Consider the following 17,647-nt stretch of genomic DNA (forward strand, 5'->3'; position numbering starts at 1 on the left):
TTGTATGACGCCCTGTTCTTTATTGTGTTTCTGGAAAAGGAAAAAGGATATAAACTTCTATTTCTCCTCCATGTTGATTAGTTTTTGACACAACACTAAGTAGGATGGATTTGTGTCAGTTACATGTGCTTACTATCCAGGCAGGAGCGAACCTCACTCTTTAGTCACGACAGTTCAGTTGTACTTCTCTCCGGTAGGAATTCTGGTGCTTCTCTGAAGTGTACTGCTCGGACAGATTTGTTTGCCACAATCCAAACAGCAATATGGGTTCTCTTTGAGATTCATTTCTCAACAATAGTTTAGTTTGCTTACTTTTCAGGACAGGACTGAACCTCACTCTTGAGTCCTGAAGGGTTCTTGTTTTACTGGACTGATTTGTGAACTGCAACTGTTTTTATTCTGTTGTGAACTCTTGTGTGACTCTGAAGACTGACTTTTTGTGAAAACTGTTTACCACATTCATTACAGCAATATGGCTTCTCTCCGGTGTGAACTCTCGTGTGTTTCCGTAGACTGTCCATCTGTAAGAACTGTTTACCACATTCATTACAGCAATACGGCTTCTCTCCGGTGTGAACTCTCGTGTGTATCTGAAGATGGCCTTTTCGTGAAAACTGTTCACCACATTCATTACAGCAATATGGCTTCTCTCCATTGTGTACTCTTGTGTGTTTCCGAAGATGGCCTTGTCGTGAAAACTGTTTACCACATTCAGTACAGCAATATGGCTTCTCTCCAGTGTGAACTCTTGTGTGTGTCTGTAGACTGCCCATCTCTGCAAACTGTTTACCGCATTGATTACAGCAATATGGCTTTTCTCCGTTGTGAACTCTTGTGTGTATCTGAAGATGGCCTTTTCGTGAAAACTGTTTAGCACATTCATTACAGCAATATGGCTTCTCTCCAGTGTGAACTCTACTGTGTTTGTGAAGACTGCTCATTTGTGAAAACTGTTTACCGCATTGATTACAGCAATATGGCTTCTCTCCGGTGTGAACTCTTGTGCGTCTCTGAAGAGCACTACTGTTAGAGAATTCTCTGCCACATTCCACACTGCAGTGATCTTTCTTTCCTGTGTAAAATTTAAAACAAAAAGGAAAAAAAAGTGTTTATTTTCAATTCGCTGCCTTATTATCAACATTAACTCACATTAAATACATGATGGCTGAAATTAGGAACAACCTTTGATCAGCATGAGCAATTATAAAGCTTTTTTAGTACTTGGAAAACACACTTAGTTTGTTAATTTTGCATTTTATATTACAACTTCTCACCAGGGCCATGTGTAGAAAACTTCCTTATGCTTGGCAACATACATGAAAGCTGTTTCTTATGCAAAAGTTAGGATTTATAAAACTAGAACTTGCCATTTAAATTGGCTCAAAGTTCCCTCAAGTTTTGAGCATTTGTAAGTCCTATGTAGACTTTATTTGTGTTGGCAATTTAGCAGCTCCAGGTGGAAAAGCGAAGAACTGAATAGAAAATCTCATTTCATTGCACATTTCACATTCTGATGTTTGACAGGCTACACAAAAAGTGAGTTTTGATGTATCACAATGACAATTTGGCTCATGATGATGACTCAAGCCGATTTACACTTCCTACTGTCATCCTCTTTGAAGTGTGTGCTGAATTGCAGCCTTCATTACAGAGACCACCATGCAGAAATCACACAATACCTTTTCTCTTACAAGTCTTAACAGATGTGGGTTATTTGGCGATGGCGGCTTTTCAGTGTGAACTGCCTCACTTGGTGAGGAATCTCTCAGTCACCCTGAGCCACATAATGCCATCTGTATGGGATGGTACAGTAATCCCTCCTTGATCACAGGGGTTGCGTTCCAGAACCCCCCGCAATAGGTGAATATCCGCGATTTAAGCCCTTAGAAACTCTCCCACACTGTTTATAAATATTCAGTTATACAGTAAACCCTTGTTAATTGCGGTTAATCCACTCCAGACTCTACTGCGATAAATGAATTTCCACAAAGTAGGATTATTTATTTATAAATCTAATATTTTTGCAGTAAGAGCATTGAAAAGCTTTTTACGACCTTCTAAATACGTTTTTAACATTATTAGAGCCCTCTAGACATGAAATAACACCCTTTAGTCAAAAGTTTAAACTGTTCTCCATGACAAAACAGAGATGACAGTTCCGTCTCACAATTAAATGAATGCAAACATATCTTCCACTTCAAAGATGTGCGCGTCAGGAGCGGAGAATGTCAGAGAGAGAGAGAGAGAGAGAGACAGACAGAGAGACAGAGAGAGAAAAGCAAATAATCAAAAATCAATACGTGTTTTTCGGGCTTTAAAGTATGGGAAGCACTGCAGGAAAAAGCAGCTGCAAGGATGGGAGAAATGTGAAGGTAGTCTTTCAGCATTTTTTAGAGGAGCGTACATATCCTCTAGGCAAACAGCCTCTGTGCAAACATCCCCTCTGCTCACACCCTAACCGTCAGGAGCAGAGAATGTCAGAGAGAGTGAGAGAGACAGAGAAAAACAAACAATCAAAAATAAATACGTGCTGTTAGAGCTTTTAAGTGTGCGAAGCACCGCGTGGGAAGCATATCGTATATCATTGAGGAATTTTATTTAATACATAATACGTGCTCTGATTGGGTAGCTTCTCAGCCATCCGCCAATAGTGTCCCTTGTGTGAAATCAACTGGGCAAACAAACTGAGGAAGCATGTACCATAAATTAAAAGACCCATTGTCCACAGAAATCCGCGAACCAGCGAAAAATCCATGATATATATTTAGATATGCTCACGGATTTCTTAAAATCCGTGATGGAGTGAAGCCACGAAAGTCGAAGCGCGATATAGCGAGGGATCACTGTATACTTAAGATGGTAGAGAGATACATGCAATATCGTTACCATCAGGGTATGCAAGTCGTGATCAAAATGCAGATGCAGCGACATCTTCGGCCTTCAGCAGTGGTGGTCTTACTTGGCTTACAAGTCCCTTTGTAATTACTGAGCTCAGCAGTGTGTTCTTTCTTGTTATTGATATCCCAGACACTTTGAATTGGGTAATCTTAAAGTTTTCCGATGTCTCCAATGATTTAATTATTATTTTCCAGCTTCTTTTGACTTTCATTGGCACAGCTCTTACTCTCATGTTGAACAATGGCAACTACAGAGACCAAAGGTAGTCTGTAGGCAGGAGTAAGCTGAGGGGTCTTAGGCCTGCAAGACTAAAGCAATGAAACACACCTGAGGAATCACAAACACCACTGGCACCAATTGTCCCAAACATTACGGTGCCCTAAAATGGGAGGACGATTCAGAAAAAGTGTTGTCATTTCTATAAGTTGTGATTGAAATGTGTGCAAATCCCCTTAAATGAAAATCAGTAATGTGTACTTTAATTACATCTGAATTGTATAATTTTTAATTTTAAACAGTAGATTAAAGGAGTAAATGCAAGAAGAATGTTTCAGTGTGGAAACTGAAGAAGAAAATAACTGGTATTTGGAAATATCCTAAAGAAGACAACACATAATCTAATGCATTTCTGGATACATTACAAATACCACAAATAGATACTCTCAGTGCAGAGGAATTGGATATACTTCTGAAATACTAAATGCCATAAAGTCACTTCAGAGTGGGAAAGCAGCAGGCCCCGATCGCTACCCTGTAGAATTTTATAAGAAACTAGCAAAATACCCACGCTTCGCAGCGGAGGAGTGTGTTAAAGAAGTTATAAAAAAAGAAAAGGAAACAATTTAAAAATAACACAACCTGATTGTCAATGTAATTGTTTTGTCACTGTTATGAGTGTTGCTGTCATCAAGGATTTGATTATCATTATTTCTTTCAATCGGGTTCGTATTTGGAGGACGTGTTGATATGAAGTTACATTCCGTGTTGTCAACCGTTGTAAAGATAACAAGTTTCATTTATCGAAATGTTCACCACGCAAATCGCTACTCGTGAATGTAAGATGTTTAACAGGCATTCCCGGTAGTAACTTGTGCTAAATGTACCATGGTGTGACGTAAGGGGAGCTGACTGAAAAAAGGCTAGGAGGCGCGTATTTTGAACGAAAAGGGAGAAGACATCGAAGTAGCGGAAAAGTGAGAAGGAGAAGTGTTTAAATAAAGAGCTAGGAAGGTGAATGGAAAGAAGCAGCCAGCGGTAAAGCATGGAAGACTTTGTAATAAGGACAGTTCGGTGTACGTAGAAGGTGTACCAATAAGATTGTTAAGCCTTATGATAATGTTCTCGCACGGAGGATTTAGAGAGACGCACTGGGAGAAGTATAATCTGAACTTCTCTACAGTTTTGTTTATTTTCGGGTTGTAATGTTCATCAAATTTACGTATCATCTGGTCCATTGGCGGACCGTGCGTCTCACACCTAGGCCTTCAGAAGTGCTCCGTCTGAATCAACCCGCCCCTCAAAAACTAATTTATGGTTATAAAAACCATCTTAATATGCAGAAATACAGTATAAAGAGCCACTGCATCGCAGACAGATAACTCCTGTAGCCTTTATTGAACAGACAGACCAGGGGTGAACAAGTTCCTTTCTACTACAGCCACAGCACACGACACACATAAACATCAATAACATCTCAAAAACTTGCAATATTATTTAGGAAAATCGCAACATTTTATTCACTAAAAATTCAGATTATTTGTAAACAAAATCCACCCTCCTCTCTTTCCTCAAAAACAGTTGAATTACTCTGTCGTATGGATAATCCATGCGCTTCAGTTCCATCAAAAAGTCCCTTTCTATCGGCATCAAAGCTAATTTTGAAAGTCGAACCTGCCCTGTCGTATTTCAGGCATAAGTTTTAATTCACTTTAGGGCTGAAAATGTTCGCTCGACAGAAGCAGTGTACACGGGAATGGTCACTCCCAAATATACCAATGTGAACAGCTGCCCCATGCTCTCATTCAGATTTTTCTGATGAAGGAAGTCAAGGAGATCAGTGGGAGATTTTCCTGCAAAATCATTCATGACATACATTACAGTCAGTTCTGTTTTTAGCCGAGACAGATCAAAAACTGCTCCATGGCTCTTGTGTTAAACTGGAGAAGGCTGCATGCGGGAAATTTTTTGTATTCCCGAAACTTCTGGGGCTCGAGGAGCGTGACAAACATCAGGTTTTCGTGGTCTTGAATTCTGGTCTGTGTCTGGCAAATAATATTGTCCAGAATCCTGCCATGGAGTTGGCCGTAGTGAGCGCAAGGGTCTTGCGCTCAGAGCGCTTGCGGTGAGTTCAGTGGCCTCGCAGAGTTCCTCATATCGGCTTCTATCCAATCAATGGGTTTGAATACGGTGACGTTGCCGTACGCCTGCTAGAGGGCCCTACTGACACCAACTTAAAATCTGATTGGTTGAAGCAACAGGTTAATCGACATTTATTCTGTGTTAGAGAGCCTGCACAACGGATTGTGAAGGCCTTTCTGCCTGGCAACAAATGATGGCTGAAATGTGATTGGTTAAATGCTTTATACAAAAATACATGCCTGGAAGCAGCACAACCATCGGAAAAGCTATGAAAGGAAGCGGACAGACTATTTGGAATTATTTAATAAGGATTCATGGACAAAATATAATTAACATCAGTTTGTGATTCAGATATTTTTACTTATGAATATGCTAAGCACAGTCCTTCACCCGCAAATATTTACCTTATATGGGCAGGCACTCAATTACGTGGGAGGCATGATGATGCGAGACGTAACTCCGCCTCCCACGGCCATCGAGCTGCAGTCTATTACAGTATATGGACGAAAGTAGGTTCCAGTTATGACCATTACGTGTAGAATTTCAAAATCAAACCTGCCCAACTTTTGTAATAAGCTGTATGGAATGAGCCTGCCAAATTTCAGCCTTCTACCTACACAGGAAGTTGGAGAATTAATGATGAGTGAGTGAGTGAGTGTAATGGAAGGTAATTTTCTCTATGATGGGAGGGGGGGAATAAAGAGTGCAGATGGGTGTTGGTCGCTTCATTGCAAAACCAGCTGCAAAGATTTGTTTTTCGAAAACAGCCAGGAATGTTCTAAAAGATACAGCTAAGGCTATGTAAGAAGTTGTTCGTCACTTCGAGGGGCCTCATTGCACGCAACGCTTATTATTGTGCGTCTTCTGGTACTAGGCACTGTCTCGGTCAAGGCCAAGTAGAGGAAAAACAACACCGTGTCCCGTGGAAGGGTGTGTACTGAAACTGATCACTTCTGTATACACTGCTTGCAGGTAAGCCGCTTTTTGGGCAAGGACACTCAATTAGTATATAAGGGAAGGTTCCGCCCTTAGTTTCTTTGGAAGCTCAACCGTGGGGAACGTGCACACCGCCCGGTACTTTGACTAGGCTTACGGGTTGATCCTCTAACGAGACTGACAAGTGGGCTCCCTCAGTCTACTGGTCTAGGATGATGGCTCTGGATCTTTTGATATTACTGTAAGCATAATTTTGTTTCTGTATGTCTATTGTCACTGCATTATATGTATTTGAATGTTGCTATAATTGAATAAGTATTTGAATTTTGCTATAATTGAATAAGTATTTGAATGTTACTATAATTGAATAAGTAAATTTTATTAAAATATCGGACTTTCTCTCTCTGATTCTTGCCTACTTACTCTTTAATCCCTTGAACCATTTTCCCAAATTAAAACAGTGAGTGAGTGAGTGAGTGAGTGAGTGGTGGTTCACTCACTAAGAGTATGGAACCAATGTAGGAAGTATTTTAAGATGGAGAATCTTTTATCTGTGGCACCTCTGCATGAGAAGCACCTTTTTTAACCCTCGCAAACCCATACGGTTTTTAATATCTGGAAAACATTTGGGATTAAATTGTTTAGAGATCTTTATATAGAAAACATCTGTGCATCCTATGAACAATTACATTCCAAATTTAACTTTCCAGCAACACATTTCTTTCACAATCTTCAATTGAGAAAATTTTAAACAGAACCTGCCCAATTTTCCTCTTCTCACACCCTCCTCTATGCTGGAAAAAATATTGCTCAGTTTCGAGGACTCAGACAGCATTTCTGCAATATATACAATTATTTTACAGTCACTCCCTTTCAAAGATCCAAGAGGACAATGGGAAAAAGATCTCTAAGGCCTTGTTCACACGGGCGTTAAAATCGAGCATTTTTTTTGCGTTCGTAGCGTCCGGTGAGCACGGATCAAGCGCCGAGTGTTTTCTACACATAGGAGTCAATGAGAGTGTTCACACGGGCTTTGGTGACGCGGCGCTTGTCCGGTTGCGCGTTTATACGGCATCAAAAAAACGTTGCATGCAGCTTTTTCTTGGCGTTCAAAACCCAATGAACGCAAGGAAACCGCTTCTAGTTCGTTTTCTGCGTGTTTATTTTACGCTTCGGAGGACCGGGGTTTGCATTTCAGTGCATAACACCGGTGTAAGCGCACACTCAACTACTGTTTCCTTACCTCAAAGTGACAAGTAGTCTCTCTTCGGGGCTAACACCAAGTCGCATATTAGTTGATCGGCGTGCAATGTGGCATTGCACCAGCTGCAGCAGACAATCAAAAGTGGAAACCGACATCCGACAGTAATTAAAAAACTTGCGGAAATTTTCGCATTTCTTCATAAAGCACAAAAAAACTTCCTTTAACCCGACGTTGTGCAGTCAGAGGATGAACCCAGCAGCGGTGGTGATTTTTTCTCTCCCTACGTCGCCATATTACGAGTATTTTTAAAACAAGAAGATTAATATCTAACATAGCAAAATGGTCCATATTGAAAGGAGACACCTCAAATAAAATGACAAGGGCTTTCATATCCAGTTCCCGACACTGCCTCCACAGGTTAACACACAAACTACAATTTGGGCTGCAGGCTGGCGTTAGACAGAGACAAACGAACGCTGGTGTAGAAGTCAATCGATCGCCACCACAAAATGCAACATAAACATCTAGGACGTTCAGAGCAAGTTCGTTTATCCAAAAACTTAACGCCTGTGTGAACAAGGCCTAACTCAACATATAACAAAAGGAGTGGAAGGTAGCAATGCAGAGAATTCACTCGAGCTCCATATGCGCAAAGCATACATTTATTCAACTCAAAATTATATATCGAGCACATCTGTCTCGCTTAAAACAGTCCAAAATGCTTCCAGGGCAAGATCCAACCTGTGTACGCTGCAATCAAGTCCCAGCTTCACTGGGTCACATCTTTTGGGCCTGCACCAAATTAGCATACTTCTGGACAAACATTTTTAAGTGCCTTTCAAACAGCCTTGGTCTCAAAATCCCTCCTAATACACTAACAGCTGTGTTTGGTGGGCTCACAAAGGGGCTTAAAGTGGAGAAGGACAAACAAACTGTGATTGCCTTCACTACACTATTGACACGCAGACTTATTTTGCTAAACTGGAAGAATCCTATCTCTCCTCTTTTAAGTCAGTGGGTAACTGATGTTTTATATTATTTGAAATTGGAAAATATCTAATTCTTAGTGAGAGAATCTGTTCAGAAATTTTTCAAAACCTGGCAGGATCTATTCAATAATGTTTTAGAATAAGATCTTAAAGCACTGAGGAAGTAACTCTCTTCCCATTTCTTTTTCTTCTCCATTTATCTTTTTCCGCCTTTTAACACTAGAATTACCAGAGTCTACGAAAAAAAAATCATAGATCCATCCCACCTTAAATCGTTTTTTAAAACCGTTCTCACCTCTCCGCCAGCCTCCTTTGTCCTGTAAATGTGCCGATAAAAACAAACTGCAAGCAGCCAGCTATTCCATCCCTCCACTGACTTAGAACGTGCACAAACTTCTCCCAGCTCATGCCTCGATTATCTGGGAGTGAAGTGGAGTTTTAGAGTGGAAATAATAGATTGTTATTTGGAACACACGCATTTCATGTGTGTTCCGTTTCTACAGTAACCTGTGTAAACACAATGTTAAAATAGAAACTTTTTCATATTTTACTAATAAATGTTACAAAACATTTTCATAAAAGGTTCAAGAGCTTTACAACAGCTTCCGTGGCGTACTGGTAAAATTTCATCACTTAGTTCGATTCCCCGCTGGGGAGAAAATTTATTTATTTATTTATTTTTAACCTTTGCCGTTCTGCCTGCCTGAACTCCCTGTCTATCTATATAGTAATAACAGTAATTTTATTATTATATAGGAGCTTCCCTGCCTGCCTATCATATAGTGCCTTTCCTTCCTATCTATCTATATATCTATCCCCTTAGCTGCTTTTTATATATCTATTATACAGTGCCTTCCCTTTTTATTTATATATCTAGTGCCTTCTCTGCCTGTCTGTCTATCTGATTGCATATAGCACTGAACTTACTGCTCTGTACTATTCTGTCCTCTGCATGTCCTGGAGTACAAAAGAAACACCACCATACAGCAACATGTCCGAACTGGCAAGATCGGGGAAAAAAACATGCGGTCACTGATTACAAACCCCAAGATGAATGTAAGAGACAATATATGTAAAAACATCTTCGCATTAATGCAATATTATTTGAAAACGAACAGCGTCAGATCGGGCGAATATTCAAACCCGATCTGACGCTGTTCGTTTTCAAATAATACTGCATGTACTGTGCGTTGAAACTGCTGCACTGAATAAGCTGACTCCTTCTGTAACAGCGTCAGCGTGTATTCAAACCCGATCTGACGCTGTTCGTTTTCAAATAATATTGCATGTACTGTACTATTTTAGAATAAAAACATACATTTGATTTCAGTCAGTCTGTAAGAGCCAGTGTAAATGCATGATAATTGTAAAGGTTAGCTTGTTTTTTTAATTCAGTTCCATTATCTGAGTCGTGGTCACAATCCCCTCCTCCCCATCTGACACTGCTGTTTTCACATAAAGATGCGCTATAGCTCAAATATGATTTATTTGGAGACGCGCTATACTCGAATGTTATTTATATAGGGAAGAAAGTACAGTGTCAGGTGCTCATTCAGTGTAATAGGAACCATAGCACAGAGAGATGTGTACACTGCAACAAGTACACATGTCGTGAATGTAGGAAGGGTGTGTGGGAATTGTTAATATTTTAATGTGATGATTTTATATAGCACGGATCGGAAATCAGCAGTTCTTAGCATTGCACCACTTAAGCTGTCGTATCAACCGCCTACTGTAACTTGCTCTATTTTTTCTTCACTGATAGTCTAGAATAAAAGTGTACTTGTTTTGTTATACTTGTACACCAACATATGTTCCTGTGTTTGAGCAACACGGGCATGCTCAAAAAATAGACGTGTAATGCCACGAAAAGTGCATGCAGGCGCTTCAGTTCGCAAGCATTGGTACGAGAATGTAGTCACAAGTACGCTGCAGAGCTATAGCACATCTTTATGTGAAAACAGCAGTGTCAATGGGGGGTGGGGGGTAGGGAAGGATCCTGAACACAACTGAGAGAATGAAAAGTGAATAAAAAAAAAAAAACTAACCTTTACAAGTATCATAAATTACACTGGCTGTTACACACTGAAATCAAATGTATGTTTTTATTCTAAAATAGTACGAATAAGAGCAGTTTACTTCTCAAAACTGAATCGGGCGGGATCGAACTCATGACCTTTTCATTACTAGTCAGCAGCTGATACCATTACGCTACCGTGGCGGTTGTAATAAGTATGTGTAAATGTGGCATGCTAAGGTGGCTTTTTTTTGCAGTTATATTTTTGAATAAAAGCATACTTGTTCTATTATATTTGTACCTTTTGTGAAAGTGTTTCTTTGATATTTGGACTGAAGGGTTCGTACATTATATAGTTTATGCCTACATTTTGTCATTTACTACTACAATATGAAAAACGTTTCTGTTTGAACATTGTGTTTACACAGATTACTGTATAAACAGAACACATGTGAAATGCGTGTGTTCCAAATAACGATCTATTATTTCCACTCTAAAACTCCACTTCACTCCCAGATAATCAATCAAGGCATGAGCTGGGAGAAGTTTGTGCACATTCTAAGTCGGTGGGGGATGGAATAGCCGGCTACTTGCTACTTTTTTTTTTATCAGCACATTTAGATTAACAAAAGACGCTGGCGGAGAGGTGAGAACGGTTTTAAGAAGCGATTTAAGGTGGGACGGATCTCGGGGTTTTTTCATAGGCTCTGGTAATTCTAGTGTTAAACTCATCAATTTATGTATTTTTACAAGCTTTAAGTTTTACTCCGTTGGTCATGCTGTCTCTCTCAGAGACTCATGGGGGTTGATTTGTTTTCTATCCTACTTTTTTGTAAAAATGTATCTATTTGTATGGAATGATTACAACAAAATCAATAAAATTTAAAAAAAGGAAATATCTTAAAGTATCTGAAATGTGATAGGAATTTTATATATAAAGTTTAAAATGAAACAGTTATTTGTGGTGTATTTAAAGCAAGACATTTGCTGCAACGTAATCTGATGAGAAACGTTTACGTACAACACACAGTTGAGCACATCGACTTTCAACAAAGCAGCAAAAGCAAGAAAATCGCTGAGGAAACAAATGTGTCTTAGCTGTCAATAATGGCACTGTTTGAAAAGAACCAGACATATGATCAGGACAAGACGACAAAATCCCTCAAAAATAATTGCAATTTATCATTTTAGATACACCACCATTTTCTATACTAGAAATTTAAAGGTTTCATCATTTAATTCTTCAATTGGGTGCATGATATACTCTGCCACGCAGATGATCCTTTTCAGACGTAGCATTAGCAAGATGAACACTTTCATGACATCGCATACACAGTGACATGCAAATGTGTGAGGACCCACCGATGAAAATAACTGTTACTGTGAATAGTTAAGTGAATATCAGATTAATTTATCTCCAAAAGCCATAAAGTTAAAGATAAAACATTCTATTCTGCATTTTAAGCAAGATTTGTGTCTTATTTTTGATTTGTAGAGTGAAAAAAGGAATACCCCAGAAATGTTTGTGCATCCCGAGAGATCGGAGGTCTCAGATATCTTTTTTCACCCAAGATGTCAGACCATAATTAGCTCCTTAGGGCTTTGGCTTGTTTACAGTCATCATTAGGAATGGCCCGGTGGTGCAAAATTCAAAGCTGTATAAATTCTCAGACTCCTCAAACCTTGTCCCAGCAATCAGCAGCCATGGGCTCCTCTAAGCAGCTGTCTAACACTCTGAAGAATAAAATAATTTATAGTCACAAAGCAGGAAAAGACTATAGAAGAAGTCAAAGAGTTTTCAACTAGCCACCTCCTCCGTTAGTAACATTATTAAAAGATGACAGTTAACAGCAATGGTGGAAATCAAGTTGAGGTCTGGAAGACCAAGACAACTGCTCATAGCATTGCTAGAATGGCAAACCCAAACCCCTGTGTCTTAAAGCTTCCTGGTGGTCTTTTGTAGTCAGACTCTGGAGTGGTGATTCACTGTTCTACTGTACAGCAACACCACCAGAAATATGACCTTCAAGGAAGAGCCATCAAAAGAAACATTTCCTCACCACAAAATTCAAAGGTTGCAGATGAACATCTAAACAAGCCTGATTCATTTTGGAACCAAACCATGTGAACTGATGAAGTTAAAAAATAACTTTTTGGCCAAATGTGCAAAGGTGTGTTTGGAGGAAAAAGTGCACAGAATTTCATGATAAGAAAATGTCTCTGACTGTTAAGGATGGGAGAAGATTAATCACATTTCAGGCTTGTGTTGAAGCCAGGAGCACCGGGAAATGTTTACTGGTAGAGGGAAGAATGGATTCAATTAAATATTTGAAAATTCTGAAGCAAACATCACACCATCTACAAAAGCTAAAAATGAAAAGAGTATGACTTCTACGAAAGGATAATGATTAGAACTGCACCCCAGAATTCACAATGCAATCCTCAAGGAGCTTAAAGTTTTGTCATGGCTCTCTCAGTTCCTTGATCTGAACATTAACGACAATCTGTGGTGTGACAGACTGCCTGGGCCCAATGCCAGCAGGGATGCCTTCAACAACGAAAGACAGGGGAATAGAGCTTATTCTGGATACTGTCTCTCCCAGACCGCTAGAGGGCAGCCCCCTTGGCTTGAAATGGGGCCACGGGTTTGGATCATGGAAGCTCAACCTTGCTGGGGCCCATTGTCACCGCCCGGAGGTGTCTGGTTGTTTGCTGGGCCCTGTTTAGCAGCACCTCCGCCAAGCCAGGAGGTGCTGTAGGAAGAAGGCAATTGGATGCCTAGGGCCTCATGTATAAATGGTGTGTATGCACAAAAATATTGCATACTCCCGTTTCCAAGCTAAAGCCACGCATATTTTCATGCCAGCTAAATCCTTGGCGTACGCAAGTTACCCACTTGGTTTTGCAAACTGGTGGCACCCAGCGTCAATGTAGTGCTTTTGTTCCAGTGTGGTTTCCCTTTCTTTTTCAGATCCACATCCCTGACGCAGCTTTATCAAATACACAAAAATTAACCACATATTGTTAATTACTTTAAGGCATCTGATTGTAATTAACCTGTAACAATATAATGGTTCACAGAATGGCCAAACTATTCCAAATACCATAGTAGCCTTAGAGTTGTTACTCTCAAGTATTTATCCCACTGAATCTGAGTGTGGAATCACAGCTCTACAGCAGCTGATCGGAAAGAGAATTATCAGGAAACAGCATCAAGCACATGCTGCCTCAGCCATGCTGTCTATTGGAACTGCTCTCATATGGCAAACGCTTCAGAGCCTTTCCTGTAGGGACATTGCAGTTCAAAAACAGTTTCAACCCAAGAGCTCTAAACTCACTCAATAAGTTCAAGTTCACCTTGTAAAACTGTTTGTACTTGCATTCCGTGACCTTCAGTAATACTGATGGTTTCCTCTTTGTGATTATATAACACTAGACATTAAGCCCATTACAATAACGGGCGCTAGAACAGTAGTGCATAAACATTAGTATGAACAGTCTCTATTAAATGGCAAGGGACCTTGTATGTAGCTGTAATATGCGTCCCTGTATTGTGTGCCTTTAATTTTCTCTCAGTAATACTGGTTTCTATTTTCGTAAAATGCCTGTAATTTTGTCGGAAAGTAATACAGTGGAACCGAAGTAATTTCCCCCATAGGATTGTATGTAAATACAATTAATCCGTTCCAGACCGTATGAACTGTATGTAAATATATATATATATTTTTTTAAGATTTTAAGCACAAATATAGTTAATTATACCATTGAATGCACAGTGTAATAGTAAACTAAATGTAAAAACATTGAATAACACTATGAAAACCTTGATCAACAGAGAAAACTAACACTGCAACAGTTCACGCTATAGCCTTACGACCCACTCGCTAAAAACACCTTTTTTAATGAGTTTTAAGCACAGGGAAAAAAATGAACATTGGAAAAATCCGTAATCAAATAAACAACCAAGAAAAGTAACATTGCAACAATGCACGCGTGCGCCTCTGTGTGTGTGTGTGTGTGTGTGTGTGTGTGCGTGTCTGTCTCTGTCGCGGGCCTGCGTGTGTATGTGTGTGTGTGCGTGTCTGTCCCCCATGCGGGCCTGCCTGTGTGTGTGTGAGTGTTTGACTCTCTGTTCCGTGCGTGCATGCGTGTCTGTCCGTCTCTCGCGTGAGACTGCGTGCGTATCTGTCTGTCCGTCCGTCCGTCTCTCGCATGGGCCGGCCGGCCTGCCTGCGCGCGTGTGTGCGTGTGTGTGTGCTTGCGTGTCGGTCTGTCTCTTGGGCGGGCCTGCGTGTCTGTCTGTCGCACGCATGCACCTGTGTGTGTCTCTTTCTCTCTGCACACACAGGGAATGCACAGGAAGAGACTGAACACGTGCCGTATGGCCCCGCGCATGCGCACTTCACCAGAAGACACACACACACACGGACACTGGACGCACACAAGGGTTTTATTAAAGAGGATCATTTCTATTTATTATGTATCTTATTTTATGTTCATGTATTTTATTTCTATTTAACGTTTTTATGTTAATTGTTTTGTTTTTCTTTTATTTCTATTATTGTAAAGCATTTTAGCCACAGAATTACTATGTTGTTTTAAATGTGCTATATAAAAAAATTGACAGTGACATTGATGCAGACCAGTCACGCCAACCTGAGGAGTAGTAAAACTGCACAGGCAACACAAAGTGCTTATCTCACTGATCCACTGCTTGTTAAGAAAATTAACAAAGGCAAAAGGATTAAATTAAAATTATATACAGCAACTTCAGAAAAAAAAAATGTCATATACAACAAAATTGCTTTATTTTCTCATATTCTTCAGAAAGAAACTAACAATTAGACAAACGTTACTAAATACATATATAAAAATAAAATGTGTGGCACCCATGGCCAGATGTAATGTCCAATGAACAAAGGCAACAAGACGCACAAAATAAGACGGAAGTAAGGCCTAGTATACTTTAATCTTCAACAAATCTGCCCAAACCTGTGCACTGTCCAAATCCCTCTATTGTGATGATTCAACAGATTCTTGATTATCTGCCAAATCCACCTACCTTGGAACCATCTAAAAACTTAACCACCTTGTTATTTTTATTCCTATCTAAATCATTTCTATCATTATGCTACTCGATATCCAGAGGCTGTTCCCTAGTGCTCAGCCACGTCTTAAGCTATCACATGGGAAATTGTAGGGGTCTTTGCGTGTTCGGCATCCCTAAAGAAGTCCTTACAGACCAAGAGACGCCTTTCATGTCGAAAAACATTTAGGGAAATGGCCAAGTTATAAAATAAAGCATTTAAAGTCCATTGTGTATCATCCTACAAACCGATGGTCTAGTAGAGATTTAATCAGACTCTCAAACAAATGCTCCACAAGGTGGTTAGCAGGGACAGGGTTCTCTCCTTTTGAGTTGTTATCAGGATGACAACCTCAGGGAATATTGGATATTTTAAAAGAAGGATGAGAAGAAGAGGATCTTCCTTCTACCAATATATTAGAATATATTGCGCAGTTACACGATAGATTTGGGAAAATTCGGCCGATATTAAAAATCCACTGTTACAAAGATGAGTCACAGACATCATAAAGGTTTGGGGCAGCCACCCATATATTGTTTTCCAGCTGCACAACTGAGGTAAATTGAAAAGAGATTTTCATAGGTTTGAAAATCCCACAGGATTTTCCATTCAGAGAGATTGAGAGAGACAGTCAGCGCACCCTGGTCTGGTGTGGTATTTCTATCATTTAGGCCATTCAGCTGTCACCTAATCACACGTGTGTGACAATATATTTATATAGCAATGGCCCCAAAACTGGCCCTTGTAGGACACTACTCTTACGACCACCCAGTTCTGATAGGGTTCCTCGCACCATAACCCTCTGCTTCCTGTGTTTAGCCAATTCTGAACCCATCTGCACACCACACCCTGAACTTTCACTTGTTTTAGTTTAGTGGTACCTTATCAGATACTTTCTGAAAGTCCAGATAATTAATGTCATATGCTCCACTTTGATCATATCCTTTGGTTGGTTCCTCATAGATTTCCAGCATTTTAGTAAAAAGCAACCTCCCTCACCTGAAACCATGCTGACTGTTTTGTAAAATTCCTGTTCTTGCCATGTGTCAATCTTTTCCTCAATTCCTTTAATTTATTTTCCTGTGATGCAAGTTAAGCTTACTGACCTGTTAGATACTTCAATTTTCCCAATCACCCTTTCTATATAATGGGATTACATTTTCCAGTTCATAAAAATTGTCCCAGTGTGTGATGACTACTAAAAAATCTCCATCAAAGGATTATATATATATTCACTAAACTCCTTAAGCATTTGAGGATAAACAGCATTGGTCTGATTTCAACCAATTCAATCTCAGCAGCACTTCTCTCTCTACAATTTCCAAATCCCTCAGTAATTCCTTAGTAGTCCCTGTTACAACTGAGAGGTTATCCACTTTTTCAGACATGAAATCTTCAGAAAATGGAAAGTTTAGAGCATTTTATATTTCACTATCTGTGTATTGTAATTCCCCTTTATTGTTCATGTGGCACTTCACTTCCTCCTTGATTGTCAGTTTACTCCCAAAATACTGAAAGAATGCCTTTGGCTGCAATATTTCTATGTAACTGTCTTTTAGAGTCCTCATAACTTTCCTAATGATTGCTCTCAAATGCACTACTGTTAGCACTGGGGTTATTCATCTTAAATGACTTATTCTGATGTTAATTTTTTCCTTTACAGCTTCTTTTTTACCTCCTTATTTTTCAACTGCTTAGATTTTCTTAATTACTTTGAATCCATCGTGCAACACATGTAAAATGTTGAACTTCCTTCTGCTAGGAAATCACAGTTACTCTTGCCTGCTTATTGCTATGACACTGACTTGCCGGCAACTGCAAAAGCTTTTCCACCCTCTGTCCTACAAACCCAAATGTTGCAGAAAGACTGGAGTAACACCTGCTGTTTTTGTGAATCACAAAACAAATAAAAATACCCTTGTAAATAGAAAAAAAAAAAACATTAAAAAAAGTGCTTCACTGCTCCTTAACAGCTACGAAAAAAAAAAAAAAAAGTGTTTAGGAGCAAAAGCCATATTTAATGCACACTCACACAGAAGGAACACAGACTAGCACAGAACACACAGACTTTTTCACTTTATGATTTAAGAATGATGTCAACATGTCAGTCTAAGTTGTATCTCCAATCCACCGCTTCAATGTGTAATCCAAAGGTTTG

General features: G+C 39.6%; 1 protein-coding gene across 1 annotated transcript in view; it reads right to left on the bottom strand.

The window, feature by feature from the left end:
• Positions 1 to 6: 6 nt before the first annotated feature.
• Positions 7 to 17,647, bottom strand: part of LOC120534528 (zinc finger protein 501-like) — a 40,900-nt gene continuing 23,259 nt past the window's right edge. Inside the window, exon 3 of the mRNA XM_039762131.1 lies at positions 7 to 1,072. Within this exon, the coding sequence (XP_039618065.1) occupies positions 363 to 1,072 (710 nt within the window). The 3' untranslated portion in view covers positions 7 to 362. The remainder of the gene's footprint in view (positions 1,073 to 17,647) is intronic.

The sequence above is a fragment of the Polypterus senegalus genome, chromosome 8 (genome assembly GCF_016835505.1).
Source record: "Polypterus senegalus isolate Bchr_013 chromosome 8, ASM1683550v1, whole genome shotgun sequence".
NCBI lineage: Eukaryota > Metazoa > Chordata > Cladistia > Polypteriformes > Polypteridae > Polypterus > Polypterus senegalus.